Genomic DNA, 24,352 nt, shown 5'->3' on the forward strand with positions numbered 1-24,352 from the left:
GGGATTTTATTGTATGGATGGCTGGGGAAGAGCATTCTAGGCAGAGGGGAGGGCCAGAGTAATGGCCCTAAGATAGGAATTGACCCCTTCCATTCTGTATATTGTGAGTTTATGCTTTCAAAAATTATTTTATTCTTGTTTTAATGGGGTAAAATATGCTGGACCTGGAGCTCAAGAGATAAATAAGAGAGGTGAGTTTTTCATCTTGAACTTGAAGTCTTATTTCTGAGTCTTTGAAACCACAGGTGAGCAAGTACTATCTTTGCTTTTCTTCTTTCTTCTGAGAACCTACAAGCATTCCGTATATTTCTTTTCTTTTGATTTTTACAGATCCTCTTTGAAGTAGGGAACTTTTAATATATTTCCTTCATAAGTGAAGAAAATTGAGACCTAAAAATAATATGATTCACTCAAGGGGTAAATGATATGACAAAAATCATATCTTACGTATCCTGACTTTATTTGCTTTATTTGGCCAATATTGCTTTTCTCCGCATCTCATTCTATCACTATTACAATTTGAAATATAAAACAAAACATATAGGATGCTGAAGAAGGAATAGCATTTTATTTATTTTGTTTTATTTATTTATTATTATTATTTTTGCTGTACACGGGCCTCTCACTGTTGTGACCTCTCCCATTGTGGAGCACAGGCTCCGGACGCGCAGGGCCAGCGGCCATGGCTCACGGGCCCAGCTGCTCCGCGGCACGTGGGATCTTCCTGGACCGGGGCACGAACCCGTGTCCCCTGCATTGGCAGGCGGACTGTCAACCACTGAGCCACCAGGGAAGCCCAGCATTTTATTTTTAATCATTGATTTTTCTCCCCCAAAAAACACACATTTATTGAGTATCTATTTTGTGTCAGGCAGTGATCTAGGCATTGGGGATATAGTGGTGAAAATGGCAGACGTGTCTATTCTCATATATTGAATTTTAATAGAGGCTGATAGACAATAAACAATTAATAGAAGCATCAGGAGAACTTGGAGGCCTTGAGAAATATTCTGAATTTTATTCCAAATGGATTAGAACGCATTAGAAAAGTATTGATTAGAATTAGTATTGGCTGCATATAACAAGGACCCAGCTAGAGTGGCTTAAATTTATTATTAAAGTTCCTAAATGTATTTCTCTCTATGTAAAATGCTTGTCTCATCACTGGAACTGGTATGGAGGCTTCATGATCATCAGAGATCCTTGGTTCAAAATGGTAGCTGGAGTTCCAGACATCATGTTCACATTTAACACTAGAAGGAGGAGAAAAGAAACCAAAAAATGAAAGGGATGCCCCTTCCTTTTTCAGTAGTTTTCTAGAATTCTTCCTACCCAATACTCCCCTTATATCTCAAGGACCAATACAATACAATACAATACAATACGTCACATGGCTATATATCCAGTTGCAAGGGAGGTTGGAAAATGTAGCTTCCCCAAGTAAAATTGAGTTCTATTACTATGGAGAAAAGGGACAATGGAAGTTGAGATAGGAAACAAGCAGTTTCTGCCACTGAGATCTGAATCATTTTTAAAAAATTATTATTTCATTTATTTATTTTTGGCTGCATTGGGTCTTCATTGCTGTGCGTGGGCCCTTTTTTTTTTTGTCTCTAGTTGTGGCGAGTGGGGGCTACTCTTCATTGCGATGCATGGGGTTCTCATTGCAGTGGCTTCTCTCATTGCGGTGGCTTCTCTCATTGTGGAGCATGGGGTCTAGAGCTCAGGCTCAGTAGTTGTGACACATGGGCTTAGTTGCTCTACAACATGTGGGATCTTCCCGGACCAGGGCTCGAACCAGTGTCCCCTGCATTGGCAGGTGGATTCTTAATCACTGCACCACCAGGGAAGTCCTGAATCATGTTTTTAAAAACTTACTCTGCCTTCTTTATAGAAAACAGATTGAAGAGGATAGGAATAGGAGGGAGATCATTTTTTCACACGTGTTTAGATGAAATTTGGTGATGGACTAGGGTGGTGCTATAGAGAAGATGGACAGAAGAAGATGGATTCAGATATGTATTGGAGTAGACATAATGGGACTTTCTGATGGACTGAATGGGGATAAGGGTGAGGGAAAGAAAAGAATCAAGCACATTGTCTAGGTTTTTGCCTTGAGGAGATGAATATGGCAGTGATGCCTTGAGAAATGAATACGGCAGTGATGCTGACTAAGACAGGCGAAACGTTGGTGGATATAGGTTTATGGAAAAGAGATTCAAGAGTTCGGTTTAGATCATTTAAATTTTGCAATTAGGCATCCACGTGGTAGCTGCCAAGGAGACACTTGGATATATGAGTCAGTAGGTAAGGGTTGATGTCAGGTCTTAAAGATGTAAAACCAAAAGTCATTGTCATGTGGGTAGAATTTAAAGTCATGGGCAGGTGAAATTATCTAGGGAGAAATTTGGATGGAGAAAAGAGCCCACAGTCAAACTGAGGCTTACCAAAATTTGGAACATTGAGAGAGGAGTAGGAGCCAGTAAATTGAGCAACCAATGAGGGAGGGAAACAAGGGAACGGGTATTATGAAAGCCGGTGAAAAAAGGGAGTGGTCAGTTGTTGTAAATGCTGCCAAGAGGTGTAATAAGATGCAGACAAAGTTGTAACCTTTGGATTTAGCAACTTGGTTGTCACTGGTAACCCTGACAAGAAAGTTTTAGAGGAATAGGAGGATAAAGGCATAATTCAATTTATTCAGCCTCTAGTCACTAGAGATAAACTGGACAGCAGACTATGAGAGGTGGGCAAATTAATCCTTATACAGTGTGATAAAGGATGATGATAGAGGTCTGCATGGGGTCAATGGGCACACACAAGTTGAGGCACTAATTCTATGGGGCAAGGGCACAGAAAGCTTTCAGAAGAAGGTGATAAGTATTAATATGAATTTTATAAATTAAAAGATCTGTGGAGTAATGCATTCACCTTGGAGTCAGGAGACTTCCATTACGAACAGGTATATGATCTGAGACAAGTCCCTTCCCCTCTTTAGGATTCTTCCTTCTCCCTGAATGGAGAAGTGGCTAGATTTCAACAATCCTCATTTGTTTTCTGTTTTAAGATCATTATGGAATTTTCTAACCTATTGAAGTCTAGATAGACTGAAGGTTTTAAATTCAAGGCTCTCAGCCCTTAAGTTAGCCCTTTGGGGTATTCCATTAATTGTCTGTATTTCTCCATTAGAAGCTGACATCGCTTTCTTCAGCATCATTAATTCATAGTTTGAATTACTGCAGGGTAAATTATTTAGGATAATGTTATCATCTAAAACAAACCCCAACATTTCAGTGGGCTAACACCGTCGAATGACAGTTTTTTTCTGCCCAGGTAATGATCCAATGAGAATGTTGTCAAATAGCCTTGAACACAGTCAGTCAGGGACACAGCCTCACTGACTATGTTGTAGATTTGCTATCCCTTAGATCCCCACAATTAATTTGTTTTCCTGTGGAAGGAGAAGGTGGTGAAGATATCTAACCATCTCAATTCAGAGGTGACATATATTTCTTCTGATGGAATCCCATTTTCAAACTAAACACATGTCTTCACTTAAGATGCGTTGGGGACTGGAAAATGTAGATCCTGGCTGGGCAACAACAACTTTGTCGTGGAAGGGGAACAGGAAGCTTCAGTGGACACCAGACATCTCTGCCACATGAACATTTCAATGACCCATACAACTCACTTGTTTGTTTATTTTCCAGCTGAAGAAAAGATCACCTTTTCCAGAATAGAGACTTCTAAGAGATCTGAAATATTTTCTGAAAATCTCAGGTACAGGCTTCTATAATTGTTTAGGAGGGTAGAGCATGAACAACTGGCATTAAATTCAGAACACTGTTAGAATCATTTTTCTGGCCAGTACTCTGGGTCTTTTAGGCACAAATCAGAGGGTGTGTGTGGTGAGTTTGGTCAGTAGTTATGTAATGGAGCGGGAACCTATGGGCCCTTCCCAGGACAGACCCCCTCCCCCATATCCTCTGCTGTAGCTCCTCTTTGGGTTTTTTTTTGTTTTGTTTTGTTTTAAATATTTATTTACATATTTCGTTGCACTGGGTCTTAGTTACAGCAGGTGGGCTCCTCAGTTGTGGCATGCGGGATCTTTCGTTGCGGCAAGCAGGCTCTTCGTTGTGGTGTGCGGGCTTCTCTCTAGTTGTGGCACACAGGCTCCAGAGCACATGGGCTCAGTAGTTGCAGCATATAGGCTCCTTAGTTGTGACAGGCGGGCTCCTTAGTTATGGCTCACCAGCTCCTTAGTTGCAGCATGCATGCATGTGGGATCTAGCTTCCTGATCAGGGATCAAAACCGGACCCCCTGCATTAGGAATGCAGAGTCTTAACCACTGCGCCATCAGGGAAGTCCCTGTAGCTCCTCTTTGAAGTACCTAGATAATAGTATATGATGCACACTTCCTGAGTTGTTTTACAGGTGCTAAAACCACCACCAAATGGAAGAAATCTACATTAGATTTTCTTACCTTGCTCTTTTATTTGTTTTTGAAGATATCTTCATATCAAACACTATACTACATCTACAAATTATTACTCCTATTTATTTCTGCATTTGGACAGTTCTGAAGAAATAAGAGAAAAGATCTTGAGTTTCTTTGACCTTATTATATCAAAAATGAGGACATCTGAGAATGACATCATCCTTCTGGAATCTTGCCAGTGTGAGGAAATCCTAGAGATTGTCATCATGCCTCTGGCTCACCATTTTCTGGCTTTGGGAGAAAACAACAAAGCCTTATATTACTTCCTAGAACTTGCGTCTGCTTATCTCATCTTGGGTGATAACTATATGGTAAGCTGTTTCTGCCCAGATCCCCTCCACCTTTGAGACAGACCTACAGCCCACAGGACCAGAAAGAAAGCTCTAGTGTTTTTTTAAAAATTATTATTACTTCATGTTCTTGATTCTGAGCAGCAACCCCTTCTTTGAAAATCAAATTGCTCAGAAAGGAAATGGCCTGAGATTGTGAAAAAGTCAGAACAAACCACAACTAGCATTATACATCATTTAAAATACTGCCGTCATTAGAAACTTGCTATGAATTGTCTACCTACATGGGACCCTGGTTTCAACTCTTCAGTTTCAGTAGAGTCTTCCTCAGTAATGTCCCAGCCGCATTTGCTCTCTGTCTTCCCCAAGTATCTGTCAGCACAAATACCTGTAGGTCTTTGAGTAAGCACAAATCTAGTTTTAGTCTTGTGATCCCTGAAGGGGCTCACTCACTCTGGTCTTCATGTAACTTGTGCTAAATTATCATACATACCTTTAGGCCACCAAAGCCCTAGTGAATATTTCTCTAGGATAATTGTAAATAACCTTCCAGGGCAATATGCCCTTAGAAATGTGGGGATTTGATACATATAATGAAATAAAAGAATTTATTTTTAAGTAAGTTGGGAAGCGCTGAGCTGAATAAAGCTAAACAGATTTTTGTACTACAGATATTTCAGGGTCTTAATATGCTAACATCCATAGAAATCTCCCAGAGGGTTGGGCTAGGACTGAGACATATTTTTTCTCTCAAACTTATTTGACCTTAGATCACTTTTCATAGAGCAGCTGGCTGACTAAGCTTCCACGAACTCACCTGAGGAAATGCCTTTCTGGGCAGAGCCTCCTACACCCGAGTAGCCATGGCTGCCACCCTTTATGCCTGCACTTGTGGACTGTTTCAGATTTTACAGTTGTGGCCTAATTAAACTCCACACCTTAGATTTATATAAAATTTAAAAATTAAACCATTAAAAATGTCAGTAAGCTGTGGTTCTCTCAAATATTTATGAACAAAAGGCTCCTGTGCATATTTTATACACATATGTGAAGAAGGCAGTGATGTGGCCAGTGAGTACCAGGAAGAGAAGATTTAGGCAGCCTTGGGGCTAACTTACTAAACCTGTGCTCACCCTCATCTCATTATCCAGGGAGTGACGAATGTTCAGGAAAACAATGATTGGAAGCAGAGCCCCAGTGCAGGATCCCAAAATGTGCCATTTGCTTCCCCGTCTCCCAGCAAAGAAACCTTGTCTCCCTCTTTCTGCATCCAACACATACGCCTTAGGCTGCATGAGACTTGGGGACAGTGCCTCACCTTATTTTACTCTTCAAGTCTGATCTTGCCTTGGTGTTTACAAGTGCCAAGACTCTCTTCGCGATGTCATAGGACGTTGAAGATGAAGGGAGAAATGTTGCTCAGGGCCTTACCTTCCTCTTCCACTTCCCAATGATGGCCCTGGCAAAAGAAATGGGGGTGGTTCATAACTCATTCCAAAAGTAGAGGCTGGCTTGTCATAGATGTGAGGATGCCCTCAGGAGCCATGAGTACACTGTTGGAAATAGGGAGGTTGGCGATGGAATTACTCAAAGAGGGCAATCGCCCCGGGGAAAACTTCAGGTAAGGTGACTTACAAGACAACATGAGGAAAGGAGGAGGTTTCTATATTCATCCTCTAGAATGAGAGATTCAGTGGATCAAGAGGGACATGAAGGTGACCCATATCTTCAGCAGGAACTTTCCCCACCCTTTCTGTCTAGAGTTTGAAGGACTCTGATCAGGAGCTGAAGGAAGAGATGGAGGTGGGAGCTGGGTGGTCCTGCTTCTCTTCCTTCAGTAGAGTCTGGGGCAATGGCCCCTCTGTGGTCCCAATCCCTGATGACTCAATACCTTCTACCCCTTGTGCTGGTTGCAGGCTTACATATATTTGAATGAGGGAGAGAGGTTGCTGAAAATTCTCAAGAAGGAAAAATCTTGGAGTAAGACTTTTGAGTGGACTACCTTTTATACCCTCAAAGGTCAGGTAAGAAACCATTAGAAACGTGGTTCATCTGTTCTTTATCACTGGGGCTTTACGTAGAAGTAGTAGAAGCCATCCCTATGCTTTCTACATCCTCCTCCCATCCTCTGCCACAAATCTTTCCCAAGACTCCAGAACCCCAAGCCCTGGGCCTCAAACCTCCTCACCATCCCTTGTCTGCAGCAAGATGATCTTTAGCCTCTCAGTTGACAGCTTTATGAAATGTTTTTCTAACAACCTCCCAAAAGGGACAGGAATAGGTAAACATTTTCTCAGAGGTAGATGATGAACAATGAGGATGCAAAGTCCTAGTCATTCAACCATCCTTCCACAGATACATCCAAGAAACATTTCCGATTGTGCCAGGCACAGGGAGATCTTGTTCCTGGGCCTTAAATGACCTTTTTTGGATAAGATTCCTTAACTATGTATTTTTGGAACATACCAACCAAGCCTAGAATCACTGCTTTTCTTCTTTTCCTTTCTTCCCCTTTCTTCTCCTTGTAGGTCTGTTTCAACATGGGCCAGATGGTGCTTGCCAAGAAAATGCTGAGGAAGGCCTTGAAGCTCCTCAATCGAATCTTTCCTTACAACTTAATCTCCTTGTTTCTCCAGATGCATGTTGAAAAAAACAGACACTTTCATTATGTGAATCAGAATCAGCAGGCCCAAGAGAGCTCACCTCCAGGGTAAGGAAGGAGCTGGGGAGAGCTGGGTGTCTCATCTCACTCCCCAGAGGAGAGAGACCTACACATAGTCCAACAGTCAGCCCCCAAAGCCTGGGCCTCTAGCGGGCGCAAGGAGTCCTGGTGGCTCGCTGGTGTGGGAAGGGATGAGTGGGAGCGGGGCTCCCAGGCCAGGGCTGTGTTGCCTCAGAACAACTTAACAGGCAGCTTTTGCCAAAGGGAGTTCAGGTGACAAAACCTTAAGGGAGCCCTTTGCAAGGTGAGCTCCAGTGCCCCTCCCCACTCATCTTACCCACTAACCCCTCTGGCCATCCATGTTCCAATGGGAATCTGCACCACCTGTTCCTAGACCCTCAGTCACAAGTCCTCTTCCAATTCAGTGCTAAAACCCTGGGTATTGTCCCTGCCCCAAAGAAAAATGGCAGGTCCTGAAGACATCTGCCAAAAGACAAAACAGCCCACCCATTTTTGTAATTCTATATAGATACATGGGTTACATGGGGTATCCATTGGTCAAGATTATACCATTAAGATATGTACATTTCAATGTATGTAAATTTTATCTATAAAAGAACTATAAAAAATAATGAGGTGGGGGGCTTCCCTGGTGGCGCAGTGGTTGAGAGTCCGCCTGCCGATGCAGGAGACACGGGTTCGTGCCCTGGTCCGGGAAGATCCCACATGCCGCGGAGCGGCTGGGCCCGTGAGCCATGGCTGCTGGGCCTGCGCATCCGGAGCCTGTGCTCCGCAACAGGAGAGGCCACAACGGTGAGAGGCCCGCGTACCGCAAAAAACAAAACAAAACAAAACAAAACAAAAAACAAAAACAAAAATAATGAGGTGGGGTAGGAGAAGGAAACAATGAGTAGAAGGACAGATGTAATAAGAATGTTGATAGTTGCTGAAGCTGGATGCTGGGTACATGTGGCTCATTATATTTTTCTGTTTTACTGTGTGTGCATGTTTGAAATTTTCCACAATAAAAGTTTTTCCTCTCACTGCTGTGGCCTCTCCCGTTGCGGAGCACAGGCTCCGGACACACAGGCTCCGCGGCCATGGCCCGCGGGCCCAGCCGCTCCGCAGCATGTGGGATCCTCCGGGATCGGGGCACGAACCCGTGTCCCCTGCATCGGCAGGCGGACTCTCAACCACTGCGCCACCAGGGAAGCCCCACAATAAAAGTTTTTAAAATGTATTCCACCTACCTAGCAATTCATACCAAGAGAGATGCCGCCTAGTTGGGGATCTGGAGAGCTGGCAGTAGATCTCTTCCATCTTGGGAGAGGCCAGCTGCAATATTCCCACAGGTTCTGCCTGAGATACAAGTATCTATTTCTATGGGCAAATTGCTGCAATTCTTTGGCAACCCCACCAAAAACTGCCTTCCCCAGTTTCCTGAAAGTGTTCCCTTGACTATGGGGGAGGCTGGGATGGAAATAGGGTGCAGCTGAGCTCCTTTGCAGGCTGGGGACAGGCTCCTGAGAATCTAAGCTTGCTGCCTCAGGAGACACCAGGAGGGGGAGGGGCGGGGAGAAGTTCAGCAGAGATCTCTCGGAGAGGTAAGAGAGAATTGGAGTTTGGGTCACAGAGGGCTGCCAGATGAAATAAAGGATGCCTAGTTGAATTTAAAATTCAGATCAATAATACATGATTTTTTTTAGTATACCTTATATCACACAAGATATTTAGGACATATGCATTCTAAAAGAATTGTTTCGAAATTCAGATTTAACTTGGCATCCCATATTTTCATTCCCTAAATCTGACAAGCCTAATGTACAGCCATATTTTGTAAAAGGAATAAGAAGTACCTGCACAAGAGGAGAAGGTGAAAAAGTGATGATCAGGAAGAAACTACAGAACAATTGGCTTAAAATGCTGTCCAGTCGAAAGGTCCTCATCTCAAAAATAAGGACATTAAGAAACAATATTTAATGTCAGAATTTCTACAGCTTCATGAACTCCTTATGTTATAAGGGATTTTACCTTCTCCATGTTTCCTTAGAAACTAAAAAATAACTTCCACAACAGAATGAATGTCATCAATGTCTAAACTGAAAGTACCTGGAATTCTTCTTTAAGAATCTCTAGGATATCTTCCTTTCTTCTCATCTTTATTTAAAATCTGCCTTTTTTTTTTTTTTTTTTTTTTGCGGTACGTGGGCCTCTCACTGCCGCGGCCTCTCTGTTTGCGGAGCACAGGCTCCGGACGCGCAGGCTCAGCGGCCATGGCTCACGGGCCCAGCCGCTCTGCGGCATGTGGGATCTTCCCGGACCAGGGCACGAACCCGTGTCCCCTGCATCAGCAGGCAGACCCTCAACTACTGCGCCACCAGGGAAGCCCTAAAATCTGCTTTTTGATAGTTATTTCTAGTTATATTTTGTTTTCTTGGCTTTGTTAAATTACTAATATTGCAGCCAGTTTAGGATCCCATTTTTATCACAAATAGAGAAAATTGGAGGCTAAGTTACCAGGTAAATGACTTGTGGACGCTGAGGCTGAGACTCCAAACATTCTCGGTAGGTGGTCAGCCATCCTTCCCTTGAATAATTCCAGCACAGGAAGTTCACCATCTCCTGCAACATTCCACTCCGTTGTCAGAATGTGTTTTAGTCTGTTTGGACTGCTGTGGCAAAATACCACAGGCCGGGTGCCTTATTAACCGCAGAAGTTTATTGCTCACAATTCTGGAGGCTGGAAGTCTGAGGCCCTAGTGCCAGCGTGGCTGGGCCGGGGCCCTCTTCAGGGTCACAGGCTTCTTGTCGTATCCTCACATGGTGGAAAGGGGCCGGGAACTCAGCTCAACAAAGGAAATGAGCCTTTTAAACAAGCCCATTCTGCTGTGGTCTGAATGCATCCCCCAAAATTCGTAAGTTGAATTCTAACTCCCAAAAGTGACGGTAATAGTAGGTGGGGCCTTTAGGACATGATAAGGTTATGAGGGTGGAGCCTTCATGACTGGGATTAGAGCTCCTATAAAAGAGACTCCACAGGGCTTCCCTGGTGGCGCAGTGGTTGAGAGTCCGCCTGCTGATGCAGGGGACACGGGTTCGTGCCCCGGTCCGGGAAGATCCCACATGCCGCGGAGCGGCTGGGCCCGTGAGCCATGGTCGCTGAGCCTGCGCGTCCGGAGCCTGTGCTCCGCAATGGGAGAAGCCACAACAGTGGGAGGCCCGCGTACCGCAAAAACAAACAAACAAAACTAATGTATCAATATACATATGTATAATGGAATCACTTTGCTGTACAGCAGAAATTAACACAACATTGTAAATCAACTATGTGTCAATAAAAAAATACTGTGTGCTGAAAATGAAAAAAAAAATTAACGTGCATGTTAATTTCCAAGTAAAGGAAACAGGCCTCAAACTCAAGTCTGTTTTGACCCCCAAGCCAGTAGTGAGGACTCTGCCCCTGCGCTTCCCTCAAGCATGCTGGTGGCGATACCTTCTTCTTATGTCCCATGTGTGTACTTTATCTAATAGGAAGAAGAGGCTGGCGCAACTTTACCAGCAAACCACTTGCTTCTCCTTACTGTGGCAGATCTATAGCTTAAATTATTTTTTTCACTACAAGTATTATTGCCACCTGGCAGCTCTGATGCAAGTGAATACTGCCCTGGAAACTCAAGATGATTTCCAGGTAGGGTATTTTTGTAGCTGCTTTTTACGTTTCTGAATCTCATTTGGAGAGAAAAGCCTAGTGAAAGCCAATCAAAATTCAAAATCATGAAGATTTAATAAAAACCTTCCAGACTAGATTGTTCTGCTGAGGCTAGCAGTTGTCAAACATTTTGGTCCCAGGATTCCCTTATACTCCTAATAATTTAGGACCTCAAATAGCTTTTTATGTGGGTTTATATATTTATATATTTTTTATGGGATCATATATTTTTATGGGGTATATCTATTGATACTCTCATAAGAAACAAAAACTGAGATACTTTAAAAATATTTTTTAAAGAAAATCCATGACATATGAACATAATTAACATTTTCATTGAAAAAAACTCTATTTCCCAAAACAAAAAATTTTGTGAGAAGAATGGCAGGTATTACATTTTTGCAAATACCTTAATGTCTGACTTCACAGAAGACAGATTCTCAATCTGCTTCTACTTTCACTTCCTTGTAATGTCACATAACTCTCCGTTGGAAAACTCCACATTGTACTTGTAAGAGAATGAGGGTGAAAAAGGAAAATGTAACAGGATAATTCTTTTAAAAAGATAAAATCATTCCCTGGCGGTCCAGAGGTTAGGACTCCGTGCTCTCACTGCCGAGGGCCCGGGTTCAATCTCTGGTCGGGGAACTAAAATCCCACAAGCTGCGCAGCATGGCCAAAAAAAGTAGAAGTAAAAGAACACGCAGCAAAGATGTTATTGAGCTCATTAAAGTTAGTGAAAGTTAGTGAGAGAACTAGTAAGATGTTACAACTGGTTCCCAGGAGAATTTAATTTATGAATGTATACAAAACTAGTCTAGTCACAGGGCAAGAATAGAATCACTTGTATTCCACCGAACATTTCTATTTCTATGAAAAAGAATCATTTACATTACTACCAGTTTCCCAAAGGCAGTGAAAGGCAGAGATAACCTTGATGAGTGAGCTAGACAGGACACGCACTGAATTTTTTTTGTTTTGGCCCATTTCAAGTTCTTTCACTGTTTTTCCTGAAAAACTGCTACACACAAAACAAATGGTCCACAAAACATTCTCCCTTCTTTCTGAAGGTTTTACCATGCACTGTTATCATTAACCAGTCTTTTGCTAATTATTAAACTTAAATGGCCAGTTGAAACAAACAGTTCTAAGACTGTTCTTCCAGCACTGGTTAAGACTGGGGTGGCAGGTATTGGGGATAATATTCATTTAGCCTTCTGAGCTTTCTGGGCAGACCTGGTGACCTTGCCAACCCCAGCTGCCTTCTTGTCCACTGCTTTGATGACACCCACAGCAACTGTCTCAAGTCACGAACAGCAAAACGGCCCAGAGGTGGAGAGTCAGAGAAGTTCTTAACACACGTGGGTTTGCCAGGAACCATGTCAACGACGACAGCATCAGCAGATTGAAGAGTTGTTTAAAGAGTAACCACCTTCTCTTCAATCTCCCAGTTAAGTTTAGAACTAGAGTCCTTAACATTTTTTTGAAAGCAAACAAAACCAAACCAACCTTCCTTTATTGTTAAACAACAAAAGCAATACATGCTTGTTATAACAATAAATTAAACATCACAGAAATGCATAAAGTAAAAAGTCCCTCAAATCTCTACTCCAATTGCAACAAATAGGTAACTGCTTTTTATAGTTACCCATTTGGTAGTTTGGAATGAGTCCTTCCAGGCTTTTTGGTATGCAGTCATATATCCACACATATAAGCTATTACTTTTATTTTTCACAAAAATTAAAATTCATATATTTTGTTTAAGGACACTGTGTGGGCAAAAGGGGCCATTGAGCTTGTCCTGGATCATGCATTAAATAGGTGGCAGAAACTCAGCTGGATTTCTGTATCTAAGCCTATGGTTTTGCCAAATGTCGGGCTCCATTCCCAAGCTTAATAAATCCATGTTTACTGGCAGATGATTGGTGATATCCTGGGCTTTCTGCTTCGGGTTCCATCCCAGTCTTGCCCCGTCTCTCCTCTTCTCCTCCACTGCTGCCATTTCAGATCATTAAGGCCTACCTGGACTATTCACTGTACCACCATCTAGCCGGCTACCAGGGCATATGGTTCAAATATGAGGTCATGACCATGGAGCACATCTTCAACCTCCCCCTGAAACGCGAGGGCGTTGAAATCATGACCTACGTGGCTGATACACTTTGCTATATCAAGCTCCTAATGGGTCACTTGGACTTGGCCATTGACTTAGGTAAGACCTGGCTGGTCAAGAAAGAACTTGCAGGGCCTCCCTGGTGGCGCAAGTGGTTGAGAGTCCGCCTGCCGATGCAGGGGATACGGGTTCGTGCCCCGGTCTGGGAGGATCCCATATGCCGCGGAGCGGCTGGGCCCGTGAGCCATGGCCGCTGGGCCTGCGCATCCGGAGCCTGTGCTCCGCAACGGGGGAGGCCACAACAGTGAGAGGCCCGCATACCGCAAAAAGAAAAAAAAAAAAAAAAAAAAAAAGAAAGAACTTGCAGATACAAGTAATGCCCAGAAATATACTGGAATTGTTTTCTTCCCAGGCTCTCGAGCCCACAAGATGTGGTCATTGCTTCGTAATCCCAACAAACACTATCTGGTCCTCTGCTGGCTTTGTATATCCCTCTTCTTGAAAAACAGGTATTTATCTCAAGGCATTTTCCAAAATTAGAGGAAGAAAGCCATATTAATGGAATGTTCTGGGTTTACTTAACCCCGGCCATAGGGTGGGGCAGGAAGTAAGGTTTACCAGAAGCTGATGTAACTGATAATCATCATCCTTGGGATACCACTACTCTTTCACAGGCATCACCTCTAACCTGGTTGCTCTGGCCAGTGGCTGGAGGAGGGTCACACAGTCAGCCCCACTGTGGGAATCAGGCCTCCACCACTGCCAGGTGGAAGAAAGGGAACAGTCTCACAGGGGAGGCAAATGCCCAGAGAATAGCAGCCAGGACCAGAGGCACAGGCCAACTTGGCCTGACTCTGGCCACCCTGATAGAAAGGTCCAGGAGAGAACAGTTTGAACAGAGAGCCAACTTGAGATTTAGGAGTGGGTTTGAAGTCTGTTGAAGAATCGTACTTGGTCCTGAATGGCTGGACAGGACTGAGACTAGGACTGAACTTCCTTCTCTCCCCACACACTATTTTTTAATCCTACCACCTTTTCTTATCCATAGATACAAGCAACTGATCCAGGTGCTGGGGTGGCTGTGGGATCTTTCTGTAGCAGAAGAGCATATCTTCAGCAAGGCATTTTTCTATTTTGTCTGCCTGGACATCATGCTTTATTCTGGTGAGCATGGCCTTGGAATTTGTAAGAAACTGGGGGGATAACACTTGCGTTGGTGTGGTGTGGCAGGTGACAGGGCTAGGGCTTTGAGACCACTGGGTTTCTGGCTAGAAGGTGCAAGGATTGCAAGGGACCAACAAGGAAGAGAATTTAGAATTTAAGCTGCCAGTTGTGTGAGATCATTTGTCACACAAGTGATGGTGACTGACAGTATCTTACTATGTGGCTTCTACTAGGGCATTTAATTTTTAGCAGGACAGACTTAGAGACTTCCTGCTTGAAAATGAAGGGTAGGGCTGCTAATGGTGAGGTGAGGGTTCCAGGCACTGGCAGCTGTTAGTGATTTGGAAAACAAGTTCTTTCCTGATAACCTTCTTGTTACACCAGGTAGGCAGGCCTCAGTGTACATATTAAACCAGAGGGGCCAAACTGGGCATTCTTTTTCCCAGCCATATTTTCAACTAGGGATGTGGATATTGCTGCCAGCAAGGGAAGTGTGAACGCGAAGACTGAGAAGTCCCAGGCTGTGCTGAGGCTGATTCCTTGGGCTCAAGCAGGGAGGGTTGGTTTAAACCCCACTCCTGCCTAGTTGATATTATGGACTTGTATCTTATACACATAAACTTCCACAAAAGCAGGGACTCAGCAAACACAGGGCAGTGCAGTCACCTGGTTGCTGTAATCCGTGGGACCCTTTGGATTCATAAAGTAATCAGAGACCGAGGCCTGTCCTCACAGTGGGAAATTCTCCTGGGAGCTGTTAGGCCAGAAAGACGACACCCCTCCACCCCCAATCTACCAGCCAAGCTCTCCTGTTTCTCTCTTTTTTAGGCTTTGTTTATAGGTCATTTGAAGAATGTTTGGAATTCATACACCAAAACGAAGACAACAGAATACTGAAGTTCCAAAGTGGAATCCTCCTGGGACTTTACTCATGTATAGCTATCTGGTAACAATGTGTTGCATACCACTAAATTCCCAAATTTGAAAATGTTGAATCCTGGAAGAGTTCTATGAGATTTGAAAAAAAGGAAAGAAAAGAAAGAGAAAGTACTTTTAATTTATACCTAAGACAGATTGAAAATGACAGAGCAGATTTATACTGAAAAGCACCTTGGGAATCACCTAGTTCATCCCACTCAACTGAGGCCAGTAAAGCGATGCCACTTCAATTGTACTCAATGCAACAGGCATTTATTGCATACGTAGAGTACAGTATTAATACAGAGATGAATAAGAAGAGAGTACTTGCTTCTGAGAAGTGTTGGGGGTTTGAGGGAGACTAATAAATAGCACAACTTACCCCCCCCACCCCCAAGATGGAATCATAATCATTGTTAATAGAGCCGATGCTGGAGGATATGGCTTGTATCTGCAGGCAAGTGAGCTTCCTAATATTGAACCCAGGATTAGACTTACCCATCAGCAGCAGGCAGTTCTAGAAAACTCCACCCCCTCCCCACCCCATTGAGGCAGGGAGTACCATGCTCCCCGTGGGTCTCACTGGCTCTCAAGATGAAAGAGAGCTACACCTGCCTAATTTCTGTCCCAAAGTCACCAGCCTACTAAGTCACCCCTTGTCATTGGAGGAGTGAGTGAGGCAGGGAAAGAAATGTGGAGCTTTGCACCAGTGGAGCTCCCTCACATGGAAGGAAACTTCAGGAGGGTGGAAGAAGCAGGCTTCCTGTATCCCCATTAACCCATTAAGCCTGAGGCTTAATCTCCTTAACCCATTACATTTTTTAAACTCAATAAGCCTGTAGCTATGGCTTTAGCTTCAAGGAAGTAGATGGACAGTAAGGCTCCAGAACATTAAATAAATTGCTTCCACAGCCATCCCCAAGACTGAAAGTCATTCCCTATTCCACTTCCCATCTCAAATTATATATGCAGTCATGTTGTCCAGTATCTAAAGATTTTGTGATGAGATTAAATGATAATACGAAGACATTCCTATATAAAGTGCCACAAACCAGAGCAGTTTCAAATTTGAATAGAAATCTCCTCTTATTATAAAACTCATTGGGAGAAATTAAAATGCAAAAAATCAATTGCCCTTGCCAGCTAAAGTCTAAAGAAGTGAAAGTTCAAAGTCAAATTAATTTGCCCTTGTGAGTTAAAGTTCAAGGAATCTAAAGTCCAAAAATCACCCTAATTTCTTATTCTACTCTACCTCACCTGAAGAGTTCTTGCAACAGCTGTAGCTTAGGCCAATACTGCTCCCACTTTATGGGCATAGGAATCATCTGGAGAGTTTGTTAACTCAGATTTCTGGCCCCATCCCCAGAGTCTGTCTGATTCAGTAGGTCTGGGTTGGACCAGAGAGCTTGCATTTCTAAGGAGCACTCAGATGGTACTGATGATGCCTGTCTGTGGCCCACACCTTGAGTAGTATCAGCCCAGGCTATCTCTCTTTGAAATCAGAGCAATTTCTTCAAGCCCCAGAATTTATAACTCCAAGTGCCTGATCTGTTTCATTTTTTTTCTGGCCACACCGAACAGCCTGTGGGATCTTAGTTCCCTGACTAGGGATTGAACTCCAGGCCCCTGGTAGTAAAAGTGAGGAGTCCTAACCACTGGACTTCCAGGAAATTCCCTCACTTTAAAGAGTCCAAGGAATGAAATGGTAGCTACTATTGCCCAAGTATTGCCCCCAATTATGTTCATTTGAAATCATCAAAAAATTCTATTCTGTCCTTGCTCCATATCACATAATTTTCCCTGAATAGGCCAGTGGCAGGCTTCCAGAGACCAACGTACTAGGAGCTACACCTCTAGAGAGACCCATTTCAGGAAACCAGCCCATTCCAAAGGTGATGGGGATTTTTCTTATTCTTCTGTGGTGATACAGGTATGCCAGACTTCAGGAGTGGGACAACTTTCACATATTTTCCAACAGAGCCAAAAGTCTAGTGTCAAGAAGAACCCCAGCAGCTCTTTACTGCATAGGCCTCAGTAGGTACATGGAAGGGCAAGTTCTCTACCTTCAAAAGCAAATTGAAGAACAATCAGAGAATGCTCAGGACAGTGGAGTTGACCTACTCAAGGTAAGGCCTCTTCTCTGGTTTCCCCGGTAAATCATGCCTTAAATGGATTTTTCTCTACCTCCTGTGATAATTATTTTCTCTGATTACAGAAGTTACACGTGTTTTATAGTTTAAGTTTCTGAAGGCCACTCCCTCCCCATAATTAGAATATAAATGGCCCACAACCTTACTACTCAGAGATAATCACTTTATACATATTGAGATATCACTTTCCAAGTTTTCTTCCATGTGTGTGCATGCATTTCCATTTTTTAAACTTGCTACTAAATAAGATATATCTATGAATAATTCCCTGCCGTTAAATTGTTTTCTGCACCACTAGTTAAAAGGAAGCCTAGTATTTTAGTTTATATATACTATTAGATGATATTGCCAAACTATTCTTAGATAGAATTGTTCTGTAGTACTTTATTACTGTTGCTGTGATAAACATCTTGGTAGATAAATCTTTGCACACAGCAATTTAAAACATTCAACTGATACGTAGTAAGGACCTGGTACTAGGTGTTGGGGTACAAGGGTGAGCAAATTAAACCTGGTGCCTGCCTCCCAGAGTCTACAGCCCAGCATGGGCAAGCCCCACTAAGAGAACGAGGGGCTGAACCTCCAGGGTCGTCTTAACAAGTGTTTGCCTTGTTCTCTTAGAAACTGAATGCAGGTGAATTCCTTTTCTACAGCTATGTCTCCAAGTACACAACCTTAACAGCTTAAATGACAGCACTTGTTTTCTCATCTCCCGGCTTAGCAGTCAAAAGTCTGGATGGGCTTGGCTGGGTTCTCTGCTGAGGGTCTTACAAGGCTAAAATCAAGGTGTTGGCTGAGGTATTTTCCCATGATCTAGGGAAGAACCTGCTTGCAGGTTCCTTCAGGTTGTTGGCAGAATCTAGATGCTGACGATTTTAAGGCACATCCCTATTTCAGAGATGTTAAAATGTTTCAAAACAAGGCATCTTGAGACCAATGAAGAATAGTAGCTCATTTAATCTTCAGAGGCATTGTTATGGGCTGGGTCTTTTTCACTGCTGCTGGATAGAAAAGTCTTGAATTTGCCCAGGTGGGAGCCCACTCCCTACCACTCTCATAGCACACTCAACCTCAGCATCTCTTCCTGCAATTTGTTCACACCCAGCTGACTAAATCGCCGCCTCCAAAAACACAGAAGTTCACTGTCATCACTGCTTGGAGGTATGTACTCTTTGACATAGAACATGTATTTATATTTCTGATTCATAAAACATTCTTCTGGTTCTCACACAGTATATGGAAATTGTTTGGTGATATAAAACATTTTGTTTTATGTAATTATGTATTACATATGACTTATGTAGTTATTATGTGTATTATGTAATTTAGTTCATGTAATTTGATGGAGCAAATGCCTTTCCTTAAGAAAATTACTTGTGAAGGATTTAAAACATGCTTAACTTCATGTTGTTTTAAAAAAATAGATTTTTACCATCTTAAACATGATTTAATTTATTCCAATATTCTCTTTTTCCTTTCAAATACCAGGCACATTACGTATGACATATGAATTGACTGTCATTATCACTTTTAAATATTCAGTGCTAATAAAGGGGTACCACAAGTTTGGCCAACCTGATATATGGAAATCCAGGTAGATAAATTAGCAGCTCATTAAAAGAAAGCACCTCTTTATTTAATGAGTAGCAAAGTATAAAACTCACCTATCCAAAGACAGTACAGGTTAAAAACACAATAGGTGCTATTGGGATTACAACAAAGATGTGCACAATGTTGTCTTTGTACTCAAGGAGTTTGTGATTTGAGTTCCAGAAGGGGATGGGGCTGGGAAGCCCAGGAATGAGAGAGAGTGGTAGAGGTGGGGAGTAGAAAGAACACAAGAACACAAAAGAACACAAAATCAAACTTAGTATCTCCCACAGTACACAGAGCAATGCCTTTTACACGTTCCTGAACCAAACTTGGGCTCGTTCTCCCACATGCAGTAAAGCTAATCTACTGACACCAGGTGTGGTGAAGGAAAGTGCAGCGTTTACTGTAAGGTGCCAGACAAGGAGTCTGGGGCAGCTAATGCTCAAAAAACCCAAACTCCCCAAAAGGTTTCAGGGAAGCATTTTTAAAGGCAAGGTGAGGGAGAAGATTCACAGGGTGTGTGATCAGCTCGTACACATTTCTCTGACTGACTGATGGTGAGGTAACAGGGCAGTGTCACAGGGGTTAACGTCATCAATCCTCAGGCTCCAGTAGGTCTAGGGGCTATATCTCATGGTCATTAAGTACTTAACTTCTAACATCTATAAAACAACTCAGGAAATTTGCAACAGGTACTGTTATCTAGTTACTTCATGGAGGAACTAAAGATTCTGTGACTGCCATATGGCTGATGTACTGTTTAAATTGTTACTAGTGCTCCTGGCCCAACTGCCATTTTTGTCACTACATGGTCATATCCTTTCAATCATTAATTCTTGAGCCAGGTTTTTGTGACACAGGGGAGGCCTGGGAGACTACAGCTTTTCTACAAATAAGAGGAAGGCAGAGGACATGGTGGGAGCGGTCTGTCCCGAGAAGGCCCCATAGGGTCCTGCTTGGTTACACACAGTAGGTGTTTAATTTCTTGAATAAATAATTGATAGACAAAATAAACATGTAACAGGTTAGTCAGGAAAACTCAGTGTTTCAATCCATTTCTATGAAATTGAAGTAAATGCAGTAAAAGAAAAAGACATTGTATTGTTGACCATCAAGTTCGCAAAAACATGAGAGAAGACACATTCATACTCTGAAGGACTCTCATAAACTTTCTAGAGAGCATTCTGGCAAAATGCATGAATATCTTTAAAATATGCACATCATTTAATTCTCCTCCTAGGAACTAACCTAAGGAAATAATCAGATGGCAAACAAAACTTTATCTATAAAGATGTTGATCTCAGGTTTATAGTATTTAAAAAACTAGGGGAAAATAAGTCATATGCCTTTCAAAAATATTGGTTAAGTCAGAAATGGTGTATTTAAACATTGGGATTTTTTTTCTTTTCTTTTCTTTTAAAGATATTTTATTTATTTTTGGCTGCGTTGGGTCTTAGTTGCAGCATGTGGGATCTTTTCGTTGCAGCTCATGGGCTCTTCATTGCGGCACACAGGCTTCTCTCTAGTTGTGGCATGAGGGTTTTTCTCTCTCTAGTTGTGGTGCTCAGGCTTCAGAGCACGTGGGCTCTGTAGTTTGTGGCACGTGGGCTCTCTAGTTGAGGCATGTAAGCTCAGTAGTTGTGGCGCATGGGCTTATTTGCCCCACAGCATGTGGGATCTTAGTTCCCTGACCAGGGATCGAACCGGTATCCCCTGCATTGTAAGGTGGATTCTTTACCACTGGACCACCAGGGAAGTCCCTGGGATGCTTTCACATTTTAAAAAAATCTGAATTTCTTACTCTTCTTTTAAAAATTGGAGTATCTGGTGACTCTAGACCCCAATCCTAAAGGGCAGCTACTGGCTGGAATTGACGAGGGGTGACATTTAGGGCATACCCTCTCCAGTATGACATAATACCCTCTGCTTCTTATCTTGCTACATTCAGCCTCTTATTTATGTTTCTTGCCCAGCTCTGTCAGCATTTGAATTTGTGACATCTGTGTAAAAGAGTCATGTCGTTGAAAAGAGCCCTTTAAGATAGAGCATCTGCATGTCACCTCAGCTTCATCTCCAGTTTTTCTTTAACTCCCTTTACCCAAATCTACTCTTCAGACTTTCAGAACTATTTTTAATTCTTGCAACAACCATCCACCCTTGTCTAGCGCCTTCATATATATAATCTGCTTTCTTTCAACATTGTTTCTCTGGCCATGTATTCTTCCTTCAGATCTCACATCCCTTCCACATCTTCCAGGAGAAATTAAGAAGTCCTGCTTTGTGTTCTCCCAGAGGATCCTCATTCCCATGTTGCCTGCACTGCATTTTAACTGCTTATTTGAATACTCCCTTAGCTGGTGCTCAAGGGATGGCGTCTTGCTCAGGATAAATCGCCCAGCAAAGAGAAATCCAAGATACCAGCCAGATTTTTAGCACAGTTGTCTACGCCGTATGGCTGACAGGGTCTTGGTGCTCCAGCAAGTGTCAGTCCTGAGCCTCTGAGGTGGGAGAGCCGAGTTCAGGACATTGGACCACTAGAGACCTCCTGGCCCCACGTAATATCAATCGGCGAGAGCTCTCCCAGTGATCTCCATCTTAACACTAAGACCCAGCTCCACTCAATAACCAGCAAGCTCCAGTGCTGGACACCCCATGCCAAACAACTAGCAAGACAGGAACACAACCCCACCCATTAGCAGAGAGGCTGCCTAAAATCATACTAAGTTCACAGACACCCCAAAACACACCACCAGACGTGGTCCTGCCCACCAGAAAGACAAGATTCAGCTTCATCCACCAGAACACAGCACCAGTCCCCTCCACTAGGAAGCCTACATAACCCACTGAACCAACCTTAGCCACTGGAGACAGACACCAAAAACAACGGGAACTACGAACCTGCAGCCTGCAAAAAGGAGACCCCAAACACAGTAAGCTAAGCAAAATGAGAAGACAGAAAAACACACAGCAGATGAAGGAGCAAGGTAAAAACCCAACAGACCAAACAAATGAAGAGGAAATAGGTAGCCTACCTGAAAAAGAATTCAGAGTAATGATAGTAAAGATGATCCAAAATCTTGGAAATAGAATGAGAAAATACAAGAAATGTTTAACAAGGACCTAGAAGAACTAAAGAGCAAACAAACAATGATGAACAACACAATAAATGAAATTTAAAATTCTCCAGAAGGAATCAATAGCAGAATAACTGATGCAGAAGAATGGATAAGTGACCTGGAAGATAAAATAGCAGAAATAACTAACACAGAGCAGAATAAAGAAAAAGAATGAAAAGAATTGAGGACAGTCTCAGAGACCCCTGGGACAACATTAAACACAACATTCAAATTATAGGGGTCCCAGAAGAAGAAGAGAAAAAAAAAGGGACTGAAAATTTCTTTGAAGAGCTTATACTTGAAAACTTCCCCATCACATTGTAACTGCTTATTTGAATACTCCCTTAGCCAGTGCTCAAGGGATGGCGTCTTGGTCAGAATAAATCACCTAATACGGGAAAGGAAACAGTCAATCAAGTCCAGGAAGTGCAGAGAGTCCCAAACAGGATAAATCCAAAGAGAAACATGCCAAGACACATATTAATCAAACCATCACAATTTAAATACAAAGAAAAAATATTAAAAGCAGGAAGGGAAAAGCAACAAATAACATACAAGGGAATCCCCATAAGTTTAACAGCTGATCTTTCAGCAGAAACTCTGTAAGCCAGAAGGGAGTGGCAGGGCATATTTAAAGTGTGAAAGGGAAAACCCTACAACCAAGATTACTCTATCCAGCAAGGATCTTATTCAAATTCGATGGAGAAATTAAAACCTTTACAGGCAAGCAAAAGCTAAGAGAATTCAGCACCACCAAACCAGCTTTACAGCAAATGCTAAAGGAACTTCTCTAGGCAGGAAACACAAGAGAAGGAAAAGACCTACAATAACAAACCCAAAACAATTAAGAAAATGGGAATAGGAACATACATATGGATAATTACCTTAAATGTAAATGGATTAAATTCTCCAACTAAAAGACATAGACTGGCTGAATGGATACAAAAACAAGACCCATATATATGCTGTCTACAACAGACCAACTTCAGACCTAGGGACACATACAGACTGAAAGTGAGGGGATGGAAAAAGATATTCCATGCTAATAGATATTGAAACAAAGCTGGCATAGCAATTCTCATATCAGGTAAAATAGACTTTAAAATAAAGACTATTACAAGAGACAAAAGAAAGACACTACATAATGATCAAGGGATCATAATTCTCAATGGTGAAAAATTGAAACCATTTCCACTAAGATCAGGAACAAGACAAGGCTGCCCACTCTCACCACAATTATTCAACATAGTTTTGGAAGTTTTGGCCACAGCAATCAGAGAAGAAAAAGAAATAAAAGGAATCCAAATTTTAAAAGAAGAAGTAAAACTGTCACTGTTTGCACATGACATGATACTATACATAGAGAATCCTAAAGATGCTACCAGAAAACTACTAGAGCTAATCAATGAATTTGGTAAAGTAGCAGGATACAAAATTAATGCACAGAAATGTCTTTCATTCCTATACACTAATGACAAAATATCTGAAAGAAAAATTAAGGAAAGACTCCTATTTACCATTGCAACAAAAAGAATAAATACCTAGGAATAAAGCTACCTAAGGAGACAAAAGACCTGTATGCAGAAAACTATAAGGCACCAATGAAAGAAATTAAAGGTGATACAAACAGATGGAAAGATATACCATGTTCTTGGATTGGAATAATCAACATTGTGAAAATGACTATACTACCCAAATCAGTCTACAGATTCAATGCAATTCCTATCAAACTACAATGGCATTTTTCACAGAACTGGAACAAAAAGTTTCACAATTTGTATGGAAACACCAAAGACCCCGAATTGCCAAAGCAATCTTGAGAAAGAAAAATGGAGCTGGAGGAATCAGGCTCCCTGACTTCAGACTATACTGCAAAGCTACAGTAATCAAGACAGTATGGTACTGGCACAGAAACAGAAGTACAGATCAATGGAACAGGATAGAAAGAGCAGAGATAAACCCACGCACAAATGGTCACCTTATCTTTGACAAAGGAGGCAAGAATATACAATGGAGAAAGGACAGCCTCTTCAATAAGTGGTGCTGGGAAAACTGGACAGCTACATGTAAAAGAATAAAATTAGAACACTTCCTAACACCATACACAAAAATAAATTCAAAATGGATTAAAGACCTAAAT

General features: G+C 42.3%; 1 protein-coding gene across 1 annotated transcript in view; it reads left to right on the forward strand.

The window, feature by feature from the left end:
- The window catches only part of ADCY10 (adenylate cyclase 10), a gene marked incomplete at its 3' end in the record, with an annotated part of 100,015 nt that overhangs the window by 70,692 nt on the left and 4,971 nt on the right, over positions 1 to 24,352 (forward strand). Inside the window, exons 22-31 of the mRNA XM_082612965.1 lie at positions 3,708 to 3,777; positions 4,576 to 4,807; positions 6,703 to 6,810; positions 7,315 to 7,496; positions 10,980 to 11,136; positions 13,166 to 13,370; positions 13,684 to 13,780; positions 14,320 to 14,435; positions 15,264 to 15,381; positions 17,284 to 17,479. Of these exons, the coding sequence (XP_082469091.1) occupies positions 3,708 to 3,777; positions 4,576 to 4,807; positions 6,703 to 6,810; positions 7,315 to 7,496; positions 10,980 to 11,136; positions 13,166 to 13,370; positions 13,684 to 13,780; positions 14,320 to 14,435; positions 15,264 to 15,381; positions 17,284 to 17,479 (1,481 nt within the window). The remainder of the gene's footprint in view (positions 1 to 3,707; positions 3,778 to 4,575; positions 4,808 to 6,702; positions 6,811 to 7,314; positions 7,497 to 10,979; positions 11,137 to 13,165; positions 13,371 to 13,683; positions 13,781 to 14,319; positions 14,436 to 15,263; positions 15,382 to 17,283; positions 17,480 to 24,352) is intronic.

This window comes from Mesoplodon mirus (genome assembly GCF_964341445.2).
Source record: "Mesoplodon mirus genome assembly, chromosome: 3".
Taxonomy (NCBI): Eukaryota; Metazoa; Chordata; class Mammalia; order Artiodactyla; family Ziphiidae; genus Mesoplodon; species Mesoplodon mirus.